At 41.5% G+C, this 14,084-nt stretch overlaps 2 protein-coding genes across 2 annotated transcripts; one reads left to right on the forward strand and one right to left on the reverse strand.

Moving 5' to 3' along the window:
- The first annotated feature begins 4 nt into the window (after positions 1-4).
- Positions 5-3,687, forward strand: nubp2 (nucleotide binding protein 2 (MinD homolog, E. coli)). The gene is made up of 7 exons (XM_079372453.1): positions 5-105; positions 580-695; positions 847-1,045; positions 1,210-1,364; positions 2,456-2,566; positions 2,681-2,750; positions 3,236-3,687. Exons 1-7 carry the CDS (start codon positions 90-92, stop codon positions 3,373-3,375), a joined length of 807 nt encoding a protein of 268 aa, XP_079228579.1. The 5' UTR covers positions 5-89; the 3' UTR covers positions 3,376-3,687.
- A 469-nt stretch (positions 3,688-4,156) lies between these two features.
- On the reverse strand, positions 4,157-11,499 carry atp6v0cb (ATPase H+ transporting V0 subunit cb). The gene is made up of 3 exons (XM_079372457.1): positions 11,284-11,499; positions 6,080-6,263; positions 4,157-5,225 (listed from the first exon to the last, which is right to left on the reverse strand). The coding sequence occupies exons 1-3, from the start codon at positions 11,354-11,356 to the stop codon at positions 5,021-5,023; spliced, it is 462 nt and encodes a 153-aa protein (XP_079228583.1). The 5' UTR covers positions 11,357-11,499; the 3' UTR covers positions 4,157-5,020.
- Positions 11,500-14,084: the final 2,585 nt, after the last annotated feature.

A 14,084-nucleotide genomic window follows, 5' to 3' on the forward strand; every position in this document is an offset into this window, starting at 1 on the left:
TTCGCCCAGTGATTGGTCAGATGGGATGTGACGATATAAGGAAGTACTGAGCTGCGCAGCGTGCATGACTGAAATCTCATATCTAAAGTATGGAACCAAGTAATGGTAGGACAAGTAACCTTTCCAGAAGTTTTACCCCTAATTTACCCTTCTTCTTGTTGCTTGATAATCCGAAAAATGAAATTAGCAGCTGTAAGAAAAGTCTGCGTGTTTTGTAATTTGTTAACTCATAGCTTAGCTAACTGGCTTTCTCGAGAACGCGGATAAAACAGCAGCTTAAGTTTAAAATGCAGCTGTGTTATGTCAGCTGCAGAGTTTCTTTTATTCGTGTATTATTTACAGAGATCGAGTTAATTAGGACCTTACGTGAAGCATGCTTACCTGTTTATAATGAACTTATGAACTCAGGTGATGAAACATGACGTCACTGCCACATTTCTCCCTGACCTTTCACTCGTCACATCTGTCACCAGTCACGTGAAAGGCTTGTCATTATTTAATGACTGTTAACTTTTAAACGCTTGTGTGTCTCTGCTGTCGTCGCGTTTCACTAAACAAATGTTTTACTGTAAACATCAGAAGGGAGCTTGGAGCACGTCCGGCATGTTGTTCTGGTCCTGTCCGGGAAAGGAGGCGTGGGGAAGAGCACCATCACCACAGAGTTAGCTCTGGCTCTCAGGCATGCTGGTAAGAAGGTGAGTTTAAAGATCAGACCAGAATACAGGGTTTAACCATAATCCATTTTCCTTTCCTCCTTATCAAAACAGAGAGGAGAAACTAAAGGTGGCTATGATCAAGAAATGAGCAGCATCGATAATTTTATATTTAACTTTCTGTGTCCATCAGGTTGGCATCCTGGATGTTGACTTGTGTGGGCCCAGTATCCCCCGCATGCTGAATATTGGCAGGCCTGATGTGCACCAGTGTGACTCGGGGTGGGTGCCCGTCTACACAGACGCAGAGAAGAGCCTCGCCCTCATGTCCATCGGCTTCCTGCTGGAGGACCCCGATGAGGCAGTGGTGTGGAGGGGACCCAAGAAGACGGGTGCGTATGCCACTTGTTTTGGCTCTCAACATTAATAATATAAACAGACCTAATGTGTGGACATTGTTACTTTAACATAAATATATTTTACTGTATTAATTACCACCTCCATTTTCCTCCATTTTCGAATTCCTTTCTCCATCTCTGAATGTTCTCTCCGACAGCTCTGATTGGCCAGTTTGTGTCAGATGTAGCGTGGGGGGAGCTGGATGTGTTGCTGGTGGACACACCACCGGGGACGTCTGATGAGCATATATCAGTACTGGAAAACCTCAAAAAACACAGAGTGGATGGAGCCATTTTGGTCACTACGCCTCAGGTACCCATGAGTCTGTGAAACCCTCCACATATAGTGTAAGGAACACGCAGTAAGGGAAGGTTCACACTGGTTTAAAGAAGACTCAGATTTGGCTGTCTCACAATAAGTAGTCTGAGATAAGATTTTAAAAAAAGAGTTTTAAACAAAAAAAGAAATGACAGAACAGAAAGTTAACATATATTATGTTGTCATAGTTAAAAGCTTATTCCGATCCCTGCGCCTCAAAACTAGATTAAAACCAAAGTTTAAAAAAAATCTTCCAACATCTGCTTACATATTATAACTCACAAAAACAGTCAGGAGTCTTATCTACTGTGGAAAGCTGTTAGTTTGCTGTAAACACAAAGCTCATTCATTCCAGCTGCTGTCTCTGAATCCAAAATCATTCCAATCAGCAGAAGTTCTGCTTTGATCACACACGTGGTCCTCATCAACGATTACATTTACCTTAAGCTTCACTCCTTACTCGGTTATCCTGCTAGCCAGAGGTGCTGCTTTTCAACAGGTAAGGCAGGCAACAGCTTAGGGCCCCAGGCCAGTAGAGGGCCCCTCTAAGGCTGACGAACTTTAAACTACAGCATTGCCTCAAAATGTGCACTTTTTGCCATGACAGTAGGAAACCTGCCTAATAGGGCCCCATCTGACAGCACTTTCTATCAATGCCCTGCTAATTGTCACGTGTATTATTGCTGTAAAAATGGAAACTGGTTGGAGGGGCCTCCAATGAATGTTTGCCTAGGGCCCCAACAGACCCTAGAAGCGCCCATGATGCTAGCTTGTCTCACAGTGCAATTAAGTTGACCCCAATTAATTAACTTTGGTCATTAGTAGCCAGATGGCGCTCTATTTTATTGGTTTGTGACTGCATGCCCCATGTATCAAGGGCTCCATCTGAAAATATAAGGCTCTTCTTCTTTTCATTTTAATGTAATCTTTAGAGATTTGCTTATTGAGCATTTTCACATCACAATAATGATGAAAGTATGACATTATGCAGACCTACTCCTGAGATTGTTCTGTGCATATTTAGAACATGTTTTGTAAGAGACGTGACATTGGAGGAAAATGTTTTTGTCTCGTGTTGTCTCCAGGCAGTGTCAACCGGAGACGTGAGGAGAGAGATCACTTTTTGTAAGAAGACTGGCGTTCGGATCCTGGGCATCATCGAGAACATGAGCGGCTTTGTTTGTCCACATTGTTCAGTAAATACCTTTTTTATACCATCAAATGTGTACTATTCAGAAGTAAAATATCAAAAAGGCTTCATGAAATGTGATGTGTCATGTAATGAAACAATAACAAATGTTTTTTTGCAGGAATGCAGCAACATTTTCTCAAAGGGTGGCGGAGAAGAGTTAGCCAAGCTGACTGGATCAGTGTTCCTCGGTGAGCTCTCGTTAGGATTCATTAACATGTAACGTTCGCTTCAAGCCACAAGGTGGCGCAGCACACTCTGACGACACATCACTCCTCCCATCCATTCATGATTTAGGAGGCATTTTACATCACTGGCTTGATGTTAAAATGGTCGATGTAGACTTCAGAGCAGAGGTTTAAAAAAACGCTCTGTAAAAGCACGATGCATACTTCTCAATAATCCTCAGTCATATGAATGAATCTACTCCGTTTGTCTCAGTGCTTTATGCGGATCAATCCTGTGAGTAATGATGCAGCTAATTCAGTCTCGCCTGTGGCTGAGAGAAAAGCCAATGCTCTGAAACAGCCTCTTGATTCTTTCTATTGATTATCAGATGATTCAGTTGTGCGTTAGTTGAGTGCATTGAAGCATTAAGGTGGTGATCATTGTTATATCAGGTGTTAAATACATAATCTTGGGTGGTCGATATTTATTAACCTTTCCCCTCTTTCAGGCTCTGTGCCCTTGGATCCTCTGCTCAGCTCCAGCATAGAGGAGGGCAAAGACTTCCAGCAGTCGTTTCCCGACAGCGCCACCTTCAGTGCTATCAGCAGTATTTCACAGATTCTTCTCAACAGCCTCCAAACTGCTTAAATCTACCAGTTTCTTCCTGGATTGTTGTAAAAAGGACTGATTGACAGATGTAATGATTTCTGTTCCGTCATCTTGTACAGTTGATCATATAAAGACTTTTACTCATCTTGTTACACCTGATTGTGTTAATGTGTATGTGCTACCAGTACAGTATGTGCTTTGTTAGCAGTTCTGTCTCAGGGTGTGAACCACAGTGTGAAGATCATATCTCACTGGACAGGAGAAACTGCAACTTTGCTACTCTGTTTAGAGACATGTGATACTATTGTAACTCATTCTGACTTCATAAAACTTGTCATACAATTCTTAAAACCCCTTGTGTGTGGAATCAGTCAACTCTAAGTTGGAATCTTCTTTAATTCGATTGTGACAAACGTCGACACATCAGGATTAACTTCAACACCAGTGGTAATACAGGATTGTAGATGGCGCTTCAGTAAATGCTTCAGCAGCAGGTCCATTTTCAGAAAACAAACCCCAGATCAAAATGTACCGGTGTTTGCATGAAAGTAGCTCAAACCTGAGCATTAACCTCACTGCACGTCTGTTCACCGCTACAAGGGAAAACATCAAGCCTTTTCTTTTGGGAAGAGCTGTACAACATTAAACACACATTTGGATTTGGTTTACTCTTCTGAAAGTAGCCTGCTCTTCAGCCTTACAACCAACAGCAACAACACACTGAAACCCATGCAGGATTTTAATGGCTGGAATGTGGATGAGATGAAGTACAGCCACGGAGGAGAGGGGAGGAGAAGTGGGTGAAAAAGATGGAGATGACTTTTTGGAAATTACACTTGTGAGACCCAACACGGGGCGCACACACCTTTAATGCAAACAGCAGTACTACAGGAAAAAACACTGAAGTTTGAGGATGTTTGCGTAATGATTAGAATACAGCTACACACAAAAACTCCCATTTCACCAGCAACATACTAAAGGCAATCTTACTTATTAAACCAAGAATTACATCCAGAGGAATTCCAACCACTTATCACAATTACCCCACAGTGCATTAAATCTATCTATATAGATATTTATATGTCTGTATATAATATGTATAATATACCCTGGGGATTTAAAGACTTTTGCTGCAATAAACAGTTCAATGAACAATTTCTTATAAATAAAATCAGTGGAAAAAAATCGTAAGTCCATATACATTTCTCTTTACAAATAGATCCTCGAGATTAATGCAGAAATTGTGTCGACTCCCAGGTTGATACGGGAGGAGAAAAAGCTGTGCGGCCCTTTGGTCAGCTCTCTACGACCAGAGGCCGGACTTCCTCAGCCGGCCCGAAGGCCTGAAATAAGTGGAGGGAAAAAAGGAATCTTCATCATACAACTGTTTTGAAACACACACACACACACAAACACACAAGACAGACAAATCACTACATTGCGCATTTACAAGTTGACTATCAAATCGGGACGACTGTACACATTGTTGAGATAAGACCATATTTATGGAGCCATTTAATTCATTTTTTCTCCGCCTTCACTTCTTTCATCTTGTGTGGCTGAATTATTCTTTTTTTTTTTTTTTTTTACAATTTTTTCCCATTTAAAACTTTTTTTTCTCCAGCAGCAACATAAAGGACAGATCTTGTAGTGGAGATGTTTGTATGGTGGGTTGTTTTTTTTTTTATTTCGTGGAGAGGATGAGGGCGACAATGAGCCCGTAAAGACCCAGGACCTCAGCAAAAATCAAAATCAGGATCATGCCCACAAAAAGCCTCGGCTGCTGAGCCGTGCCCCTCACGCCCGCGTCTCCCACGATGCCGATCGCGAAGCCTGCCGCCAGTCCGCTGAGGCCCACGCTCAGTCCGGCGCCCAGATGGAGGAAACTCCTGAGCTCAAAGAGAGAAACGTTTGTCAGCGGGAGGAATGTTCAAAATGACAATTCAGTGGTAAAGAAATTGTCAACTAAAAAAAATGCAAATGTCAAGTTCTTCTGTCGACTGTTGGATAAGAGACAGTGTGTTGATCAGGTGTTTAGTTTGTCCAAACTGGGATGACTCTGCTACCTGCAACTTCTGATCCAACAAGTTAGGGCCCGACCAAACCCTCAAATGCACTTTTTAAACAATTAAACTAAATGTATTTAATGAAGACAAGAAGGTCTATCAACTGGAGAGTAACTGCACATGTCCGTGCGTCACCGCTCCACACTGAAGAGTGATAATGTTTGTAGTCATCCAAAAAGCCCACGCTGCTAGTCTAACACCATGCTACTCTAATGATACCTTATTTGACTGGTGAAGATATATAAGCTAGCAGTCAGCGAATACCTGAAATTAAAATCGCTGACTCTGATAGTCACTTGATGGCTGGCTGATGAATCGGTCGGGCTATAAACCAAATCCCTGTGATTTCTGCTAGTTTCACATTTTCCAAGATTTATAATTCCTGCTTATCCTTCTCTTTAAAGAACAGTGACCTGTTTTCACATTTGTAGATGTTTTTGAATGATATACAAAAGGCATAGATGTTTTTTGATTGGGTATGGTTGTCATTATTGTACAGTATCTAAATTTAAACATCTGCTGTTCCCCTGCTTGTTTTCTATCTTGCCGACAGCAAGCCTCAACAGATTGAAGGGCCAAACCATGACAGTATTGAGTGGACCCCCGTGAAATGTTCATGAGCTGTGGGTGTCTGATAAAAAAAAAAAAAAAACATACACAAGGTCAAACAAACTCACTTGTAGAGGGTGACTTTTTCTGAGATGTTGTTTGCAATCAGCACTGCTACTACCAGGCCGTAGATGGCTATAATACCCGCCATGACTACAGGGATGATTGACTTCATGATGAGCTCCGGCCTCATCACGGACATGGCGGCGATCCCTGTACCGCTCTTAGCCGTGCCATAGGCTGCTCCCAAGGCTGGTAGGGCGGAGAGAGAATAACTTCAGATAAATAAACAGCAAAACAATAGAGTGCAATGCAATCCAATGAAAGGTGTAATAAGCTAGCAGGCTGACTAGAATAAGTAGAAGGCACAGCTGAATAATGAAGCAGAAGTGAAATATGAGATGGAGCAAAAACACGACTGATTCAGTTTCTCTTCCCCTAAAAAATCCAACGTGACCCAACCGGGGGAATTTTGCTGATATCAAAGGGGAAATAACAGATTTTATTCTTGATGCAGACTTGGGACCAAAAAACACCTTTAATCACACTTTCCTATCTCCACAAATCGTCTTCAATCCTCATCTTTTTATTGATGTCTCTGGCAGACAGCTGCAGAGTTGTAAATCAACATCTGAATGAAAAAGCCTCATCAGGCTTAAGCACACGCGCACTGCTGATATCTTAAAAGAGCAGCATCATCGGAGGACTGGCAATACACACAGCTTGCGCGCACCTTCGCGTGCACGCAACTCTCTCGCCAGCATCAGTGAAACGTGTCGGGGAGGGAAGGGAGGAAAGAGCTACATCAGCATGTTAGCTTCGAAAGCAGAGTGAACCTACGTCACAAGAGTTGGACTGCAGGAGCAGAGAAAGAGAGAGAGTCAATGATCACTACGCTCTAAAATTAGAACACACGTGTATCCAGATAGACCGCAGCAAGAGGACATAAGGAACTCGTTTCTATTGTGTACGTTGACAAAAAATTGACAAACAGAAGGAGCAACAGAGGATCCCTTTTTCCAGGAACAATACACATGTAACAGTCCACATGAGACGTGTGGACATAAGTGACTGTCGTCTGTCAGAGGCTCACAGGTCTCAGGTGTGTGTCATGAACCAGAGAGCTGGTTTGACAAGATCTCCCTGATGTCACACTCCTGCTGATATAAACCTGTTTATTTCCTCCGCCGAGGCAAAACTAGTGAGAGAAGGAAAAAAAAAAAGGATTTGGAGAACCCGAGTGCAGCAGCGGTGCGTTCACTATCATAACATGTAATTTATCATGAAAGAGGAAGACCTTGTCAACTTCTGCACATTCTACGATGCTGTTTAAATATGTTTGCCCTCTCTCGCTTTTTACACGACAAGTTTGTCACTCGTCTGCAATTTGTAAACAGAGTTGAATTACCCCGTCAGTACAACTTACAAAAGGAGTATGCTTGTACATCCTTGGATTTTTGTGCACATCTTGACATGTTATCGGTGTATTAAACAAGGACCTGGCAGTGGAAGATTTCTTGCATCACAGCCAACATACTGATGATGATTCTAACGGAAATGCCTCCTGAGCTATCGTCTTTGTGCACACAGCCTGAGGTTTCCTGCCCTCTCATCTCTGCACAATGTGTAGCACAAGCCTGGAGGTAGTTCTGGTTCACTCAGAGACGAGCTGGGAGGCATTCTGGTTTAAAAAAAAAAAAAAAAAAAAAAAAAGACCTGGGAGGCAGACACAAGGATGACGAGGGCCAATCTTCAAAATGTGCTCGTGGCAGCGGGCCACGTCCCCTGCATTGATCCTGTCGTCAGACTTTAGCCGCCAACACAAGGTTAAATCACTCCTGTTCATTTGTGGAGATGCGTCTGAGTGAAACCTGGCACAGTCTTCACAACACAAGAAACGATCTCGGATTCGTTTTTCTACTGACTTTGTGGAAATGTCAGACTGCTCACAGAATAAATTGTGCGAAGCCAGCACAAACTATTCAGAGTGCATCACATGAAGAAAGGCCATAAAACCTTTTTCAGAAGTTCAAAATAAAACCTGACAAATATAGAAATCATAAAGATATTTTTCACATCAAATTTAGCAGCTTTAAGAGAATATACTGGAAACATCCAAGTCTTTATCTTAACAGCTTTTACAACCAGCGCTATCTGTTGCCGTCGGTAACGTTATCCCCCCTTCTAGCCGGGCCTCAATGAGGTGTGACAGGTGAGGCTCCATGGAGAAGCCTTTAAGTCCTCAGCCATCATACTGTCCTGACGATTAAACATTTGATGGATGGAAGGTCGGCATCTGCGTTTGTGTGGAAGCACAACGTCTGGGTTTATAATCCTAATCCCCTCAGTTTAGGTGAACAGCTTTTTTTTCCTTCTCCTTTTTCTTTTTTTTTTGCCCCTCCCTGCAGAATATTTCATGTATGGGATGCCCTTGTGACGTCTTGTGATGTCACAGCGGGGAGGGGCCTACAGCCAGGGATGAGCTTGCATGCAATAAGCCCACGCAGGACACGGCACACGGGCCTGTTCTGAAGAGTGGGGGAATGGGGAAGCTCACTGCTTTCAAAGAATAAAAAAAAGGAAGAAAGTCATGCTGCAGTTGTGAAAAAAATTTTTTTTTTAAATTCCCAGCTGCAGCAGCATCACTTCAGCTGCCTATGAAGGTTCATGTAGAAATCATGACACTGGCTAGAAAGTGAAATATGCTGCCATCAACAACTATACCTAACCACTGTAGACTGTGTGCCAGAACAACCAGACATTTTGTTGTAGGAGGGATTTAGGAAGGCAGATGCTGATGACAAAGATGCTGTTCTAATCTTGGTAGCAGATATCTACAATTGTTGTCAGCAAGACTAAAAGTACATAATCACTCACTTCAAGCCAGGCTCAACTTGTTTTACTTTAAAAGAGATAATAATAAAAACACTAAATGAAACTAATACAATTAATGAAACATAGAAACGGCTTCAGCGGAGCCTGGATGGGTGTGGCTGTTCTCGTCAAAGAGGTTAGGGCCCCTTCTGAGTGTCACCTGTTCACAGTCAGGCGTCACTAAAGAGGGAAGTCCTCTCAGATCACCATCAGCAGGCTACTCAAAGAGTGCAACATCATCTGACACCTGAACACGACGGATCATGGATCATTACTGCAAATGCCAGTCCTCAGTGATGATTTAAAAATAGAAAATGATATAATATAATATTAATAATATATATAATACAATATTCACACTATTTGAGAATTGTTTGAGTGTGACATTGATGTTTTAAAGAATTAAATATGGACCAATGGCTAAAATATAACCAAGTACATAGGAAGTGAATATTGGAAATAGTCCTTTAGCTACATTTAAATTGCTTTAATCTAAAAACACACAAGACAAAATGTCTTTTTTACTGACACCAAGCAGTTCAAGACCCTCAAAGCTAAAGTCTGAATCATCAAGTCTCCCCGTCTGTCCCGCCACTACCACGTCCCTGCTTTGTGCCAGCGTGATCCCCTCCCTACCAGCTAATTCCCCAGCTGTCACTCCTTCACTACCACAGACCAGTAGTGCTGCTCGCCTTCAGGGCCGTCACCACCACGCTGCCCTTCCCCATCACTACACATTAAACCTGAGCTATGACAAGACCAGCGTTGGCGTTGGCTCTGGACATTGTCCAATGTAAAACCAAATATAGAAGCTGCATGGGCCATTAGGTTGTTTTTACGTCATGAATTGTGATGCCTTGTAGTTAAACAGGTAACATGCAAGATAAATCCCAGAATTTATTCTGAAATTATTTAAACTTCAATCTGAAAAAAAAAAAAAAATTAAACCAGATTTATGTTCAGTTTAATAATTTGCTGAAAGACGATTACAAATACACAAATTCCTTTCACGATTTGACTGAAAAATAGGCACGTTGGAAAGATTAAAAAATGTTCAAGTCAGTACAAACTCCCGGACAGAGACGTATGTTTGCACCATGTATCACCACAAACGGCTCAGGTTGGAGCTGCAGCAGGACATGCCCTCTGCGACATGCTCAATTAGCACTCCTAATTTATGGATTTCATATTGGAGCTGCATCAATCCCACCAACCACCTTAAGTCACATGCAGGCCTTAGCTCTGATAATAAATCACTCCCTTAGCATCTGATGACGCTCCTATCTTTATTTTCGGAAATAAAAGCAATAAACAAGGCTCAATAAAAACAGATATGACCAACAATAGATAAAGTTACAACGTTCTGTGCAACTTCCCATTTCCTATCCAATAACACTAACATGTGGTCAGACAATCTATCATGAATTCAAATGAATACCGTTTTCTGCACACATTGATTTCTAACTTTGTAACAATACTCTCGTTTTTGAAAAGATCAGGAGACAGACGGCATTTCCGAGTCAGAAGTCTCATCATGTGATCATCATGTGACCTTATGTCATTCCTCTCAGCAATAAGGAAGTTAACCAGCTGATCCTGGTTTCCAGTTTTCGCTGAAGTTGTGAGAACATCGGGTTTTCAGATAATATATAAATGCAAATAAATGTGATTGTGCGTGCAGAGATTTGACAGATGAAACGTAACACGACGTCAATACAACGACTGTGCGTCACTGGGTGCTGATACATACTTTAAAGCTTCAACTAATCGTTTAATCGATTTTAAATCTCATACATTTTCTTGGTTTCTACATCTCAATATCTTAATGTGAAACCTAAAGCTGGAAATAAAAAATAAACACCTGAAGTAAAGTTCAACGAGAAAAGGCTGCAAGTTGTTAGATAATAAATTTAAACTGTTTTACACCATTAAATATCTTTCCACTAACAGGCACAGTTTCTATAAAACATTTTCTGAATACAGAGCATTTTATCTTATCATTTATAAAAACATGTAGAGAAAGCGTAACGTTACAGCAAACCTAGCTAGGCTAACACCAAAGCTAACATATAGTCTCTACTGCTATTATCTATCTATCGCTAAAATAATAGTGCTCATTTACAACAACTAGTCAAACATTTCAATGCATAAACTTAACCTAACTCAAAGATTATTCTAACTGACTGTTCAGTCTGAATATATGACATCTCAAGATTAGCATTGCGCGCTAACGTTAGCCAGGCTAATGCTAGCCGATGGCTTTTACTAGTAAGCGTCACAATCGTTGACAATTTAAAAGCACCCTATTGGGTATATTTAAATGCATATTATTGTCAATATTACACATTGGCATTTATTTTAAAGTTACCAGATATAATACAAAAGGTGTAATAATTACCGCTGAAGACCATGGCCGCAGAGGCTCCCATCACTGCGAAGAACGGAGAGTATTCGGGGCTTTCGGCCGACATTCTTACTCACACAGTACAAAAATACAACTAAATATACAAAATTTATTAGAAGTATGGACGCAAAAAAATCGCACTTGGCGAACCCTATGAAAGGCCACAGGCTTGAAGTGTAAAACCCGAGTACAGCAGGAACCGTCTGAGCAGCTAAACTATCAGTGTAAACGGGACAGTCACGACTCTTCAGATAAATAGCCGGCGCAGCAGCAGCACAAAATGGCGAAGCGGAAAATGTATCACCTGACTTGCCGTGTGGGTAAAACCTCATCTGCTGGGTGTGTAGAGGGGGGGGCCTACCGTAACCGAGTGTGTAAATCATATACAGGGTTTCAGGAGGAAACGTGTGACATTAGGGGCGATGGTTAAAGCAAATTAAGAACTACAACGAATAAAGTATTTAAATGTTTTGTTATTTATTTATTTTTGAAGGTCACCCCTATTGGGCATCATGTTGGTGTGCTCCGCTGCAGGCTCCCCCATTGATATTATCCAGCATTCACCCTTCAGAGGCTCAATCATCAAATTCAAGAATAAGCAAGAGGGTGTGGAGACATTGCTTTTATTTTGATTTGAGGTTTTAACCAGGAAATAAAAGAAAACAAAGGACATGTACACATTATTCATATTTGAGTATGCCAATATGTTGTTAATAAATACACCAAATGTTCTGCTTCAAGAAAACCCAGCTACTGATTGAAGGGATCTCTCTAAATGCTGAAAATGTCAAGGTTGCATGCACGCATATCTGCATTTAGCACCAGGACACTACCATGCAGGATATAGGGTGGTTTCACAGTCTGCTGTGATATGCAGCTACGTGGAGCGTGAGAGTGAGAGAATGTGAGGTTGACTGTGTATGTGTTGGTGGGGGAGGGAACCGAGAATCCCCATTTCACTGTATAGCTCCCAGCAAGTGTACGCTCAGAGATTCAGAAAGAGGAGGGGTCGGGAGAGCTAGGACACCATAGGAAGTGTGTGTGTGTGTGTGTGTGTGTGTGTGTGTGTGTGATTGTGTGTGAGTCAGACAGAGCTTGCAGTCCCCAAGCCTCCTCCTCCACCTCCTGTGCACTTCCTCCATCCATCCCTCCATCCTGCTCCCTCTCTGCATTGCCTGGTCTAGTCAGCACCAGAGATGGACCCCACCCCCTCATATCACTAAAAAGCCCCTCGACTCGTGATGCAATTTCTACAGCAGCATCAGAGTCTTCCTTTCAAATGCTTTACACAGCAAACATCATACTATTGCTGCCAAATTATGCAAAAGAATAGATTTTGGAGGCATGAATGATTATGATGGATTATGATGTTTGTATTCTGCAGACATTTGCAAACAACCAGCTCATTTAACAACATACAACAGTATCATGTGTCAAATCATTATGTTGTGTTTGTTTCGGCTTCATGGATTGAGGGTTAGATTGATGCCCTCGTCCTTGAGTGGCATTGATCAATAGGACAGGATAAGACCAGGCTTTATTATAAGGCTGGGCCTTCATTTTCAGATCTTTACAAGAAAGGTGTTCAGTGAATATTCTTCCCACAACATGACTGAATCAAGATATTAATCAAGATGCACCATGATGCCTTTACCACTTCCTGTTTGAACATTGTTTTATGTACAACAGCAATGCATCTGATCATCCTAAATGAACCTTAATCCTTCGGACTCTGTTCTGTACTTTTCACATTTGATTGGTTTCTACAGAAAGTATTTTGTGTCCAAAAAGTACAACACACATCATGAATAATTATTTTGAAGGACAGATGTACAGTCCACAAGGCAGTGATCAGTTACTATGTGTTATAAATGTAAAACTGGACTTCTTTTCTGTTCATAAATCAAATAACTATTTTCAAACTGTGCACAAAAACATTACTTGTTAGGACGTCCTTAGTCTGCCTCTTAATCCCCCGTGTCCACTGCCCTTTATCTAAGGGGCAGGGGGCTGTCCGAGCAGAGACCCACCTCTGTGTAGAGTTAAACACTTAAGCATCTTACTCCTCGAGCCTGGGAAGCGTGGTTTTCAGGAGATGCGCCAGACCAACACCCAAAGGAGAGGCTAAATATAGAAGTGCATGTGCGATTAGCAGAGTGTGAATCCAGAATGAATAGCACCGTGTCGATGCTTCTTACTGTAAAGGAGGAATTACTCAAACACTTTGCGTTCTTAGATACAACACGGATGCTTTAGGATGTGCCACGCACACTAAAAATGAACGCTATATTAATGGAGCTGAGATGCATCGATTAACAAGGAATGGTTTTAAACTGTTATATCTCATTTTTAAAAAATGTGGGAAGAAGACATCGTGCTGTGAGGTGGCTCCTTTTTCCCTATGAGATGTCACAGAAATCTGCAATACGGCTGATTGTAAAAAAAAAAGAAGAAAAAAAAAAAAGAAGTGGAAGTCTTTTGTAAATGTATTTGTAGTATAACTGACTCATCCCTGCCAAATAGTTTCCAGTCATGCAGTTTGTTGTCAGCATCCACAAAGTAGACACATCCACACAACGTTCAAACAATAAATAGACAAAGTGCATCAAGAAGTGTGCATGAGTAGTTGAGTAGTCACAGTACTTTAGACCCAGCCTCAAAAGGGAAGATCAAGTCTACTGTTGTTGAATGCATCCGCTCAAACTTCAGTTGCTTCATCTAATTCATTTGAAACGCGTTTAGATTCTTCATTTTCACACAAACAAGGTTTAACATAACATAAAAGACAATCTTAA

This window comes from Symphodus melops (genome assembly GCF_947650265.1).
Source record: "Symphodus melops genome assembly, chromosome: 21".
Classification (NCBI taxonomy): Eukaryota; Metazoa; Chordata; class Actinopteri; order Labriformes; family Labridae; genus Symphodus; species Symphodus melops.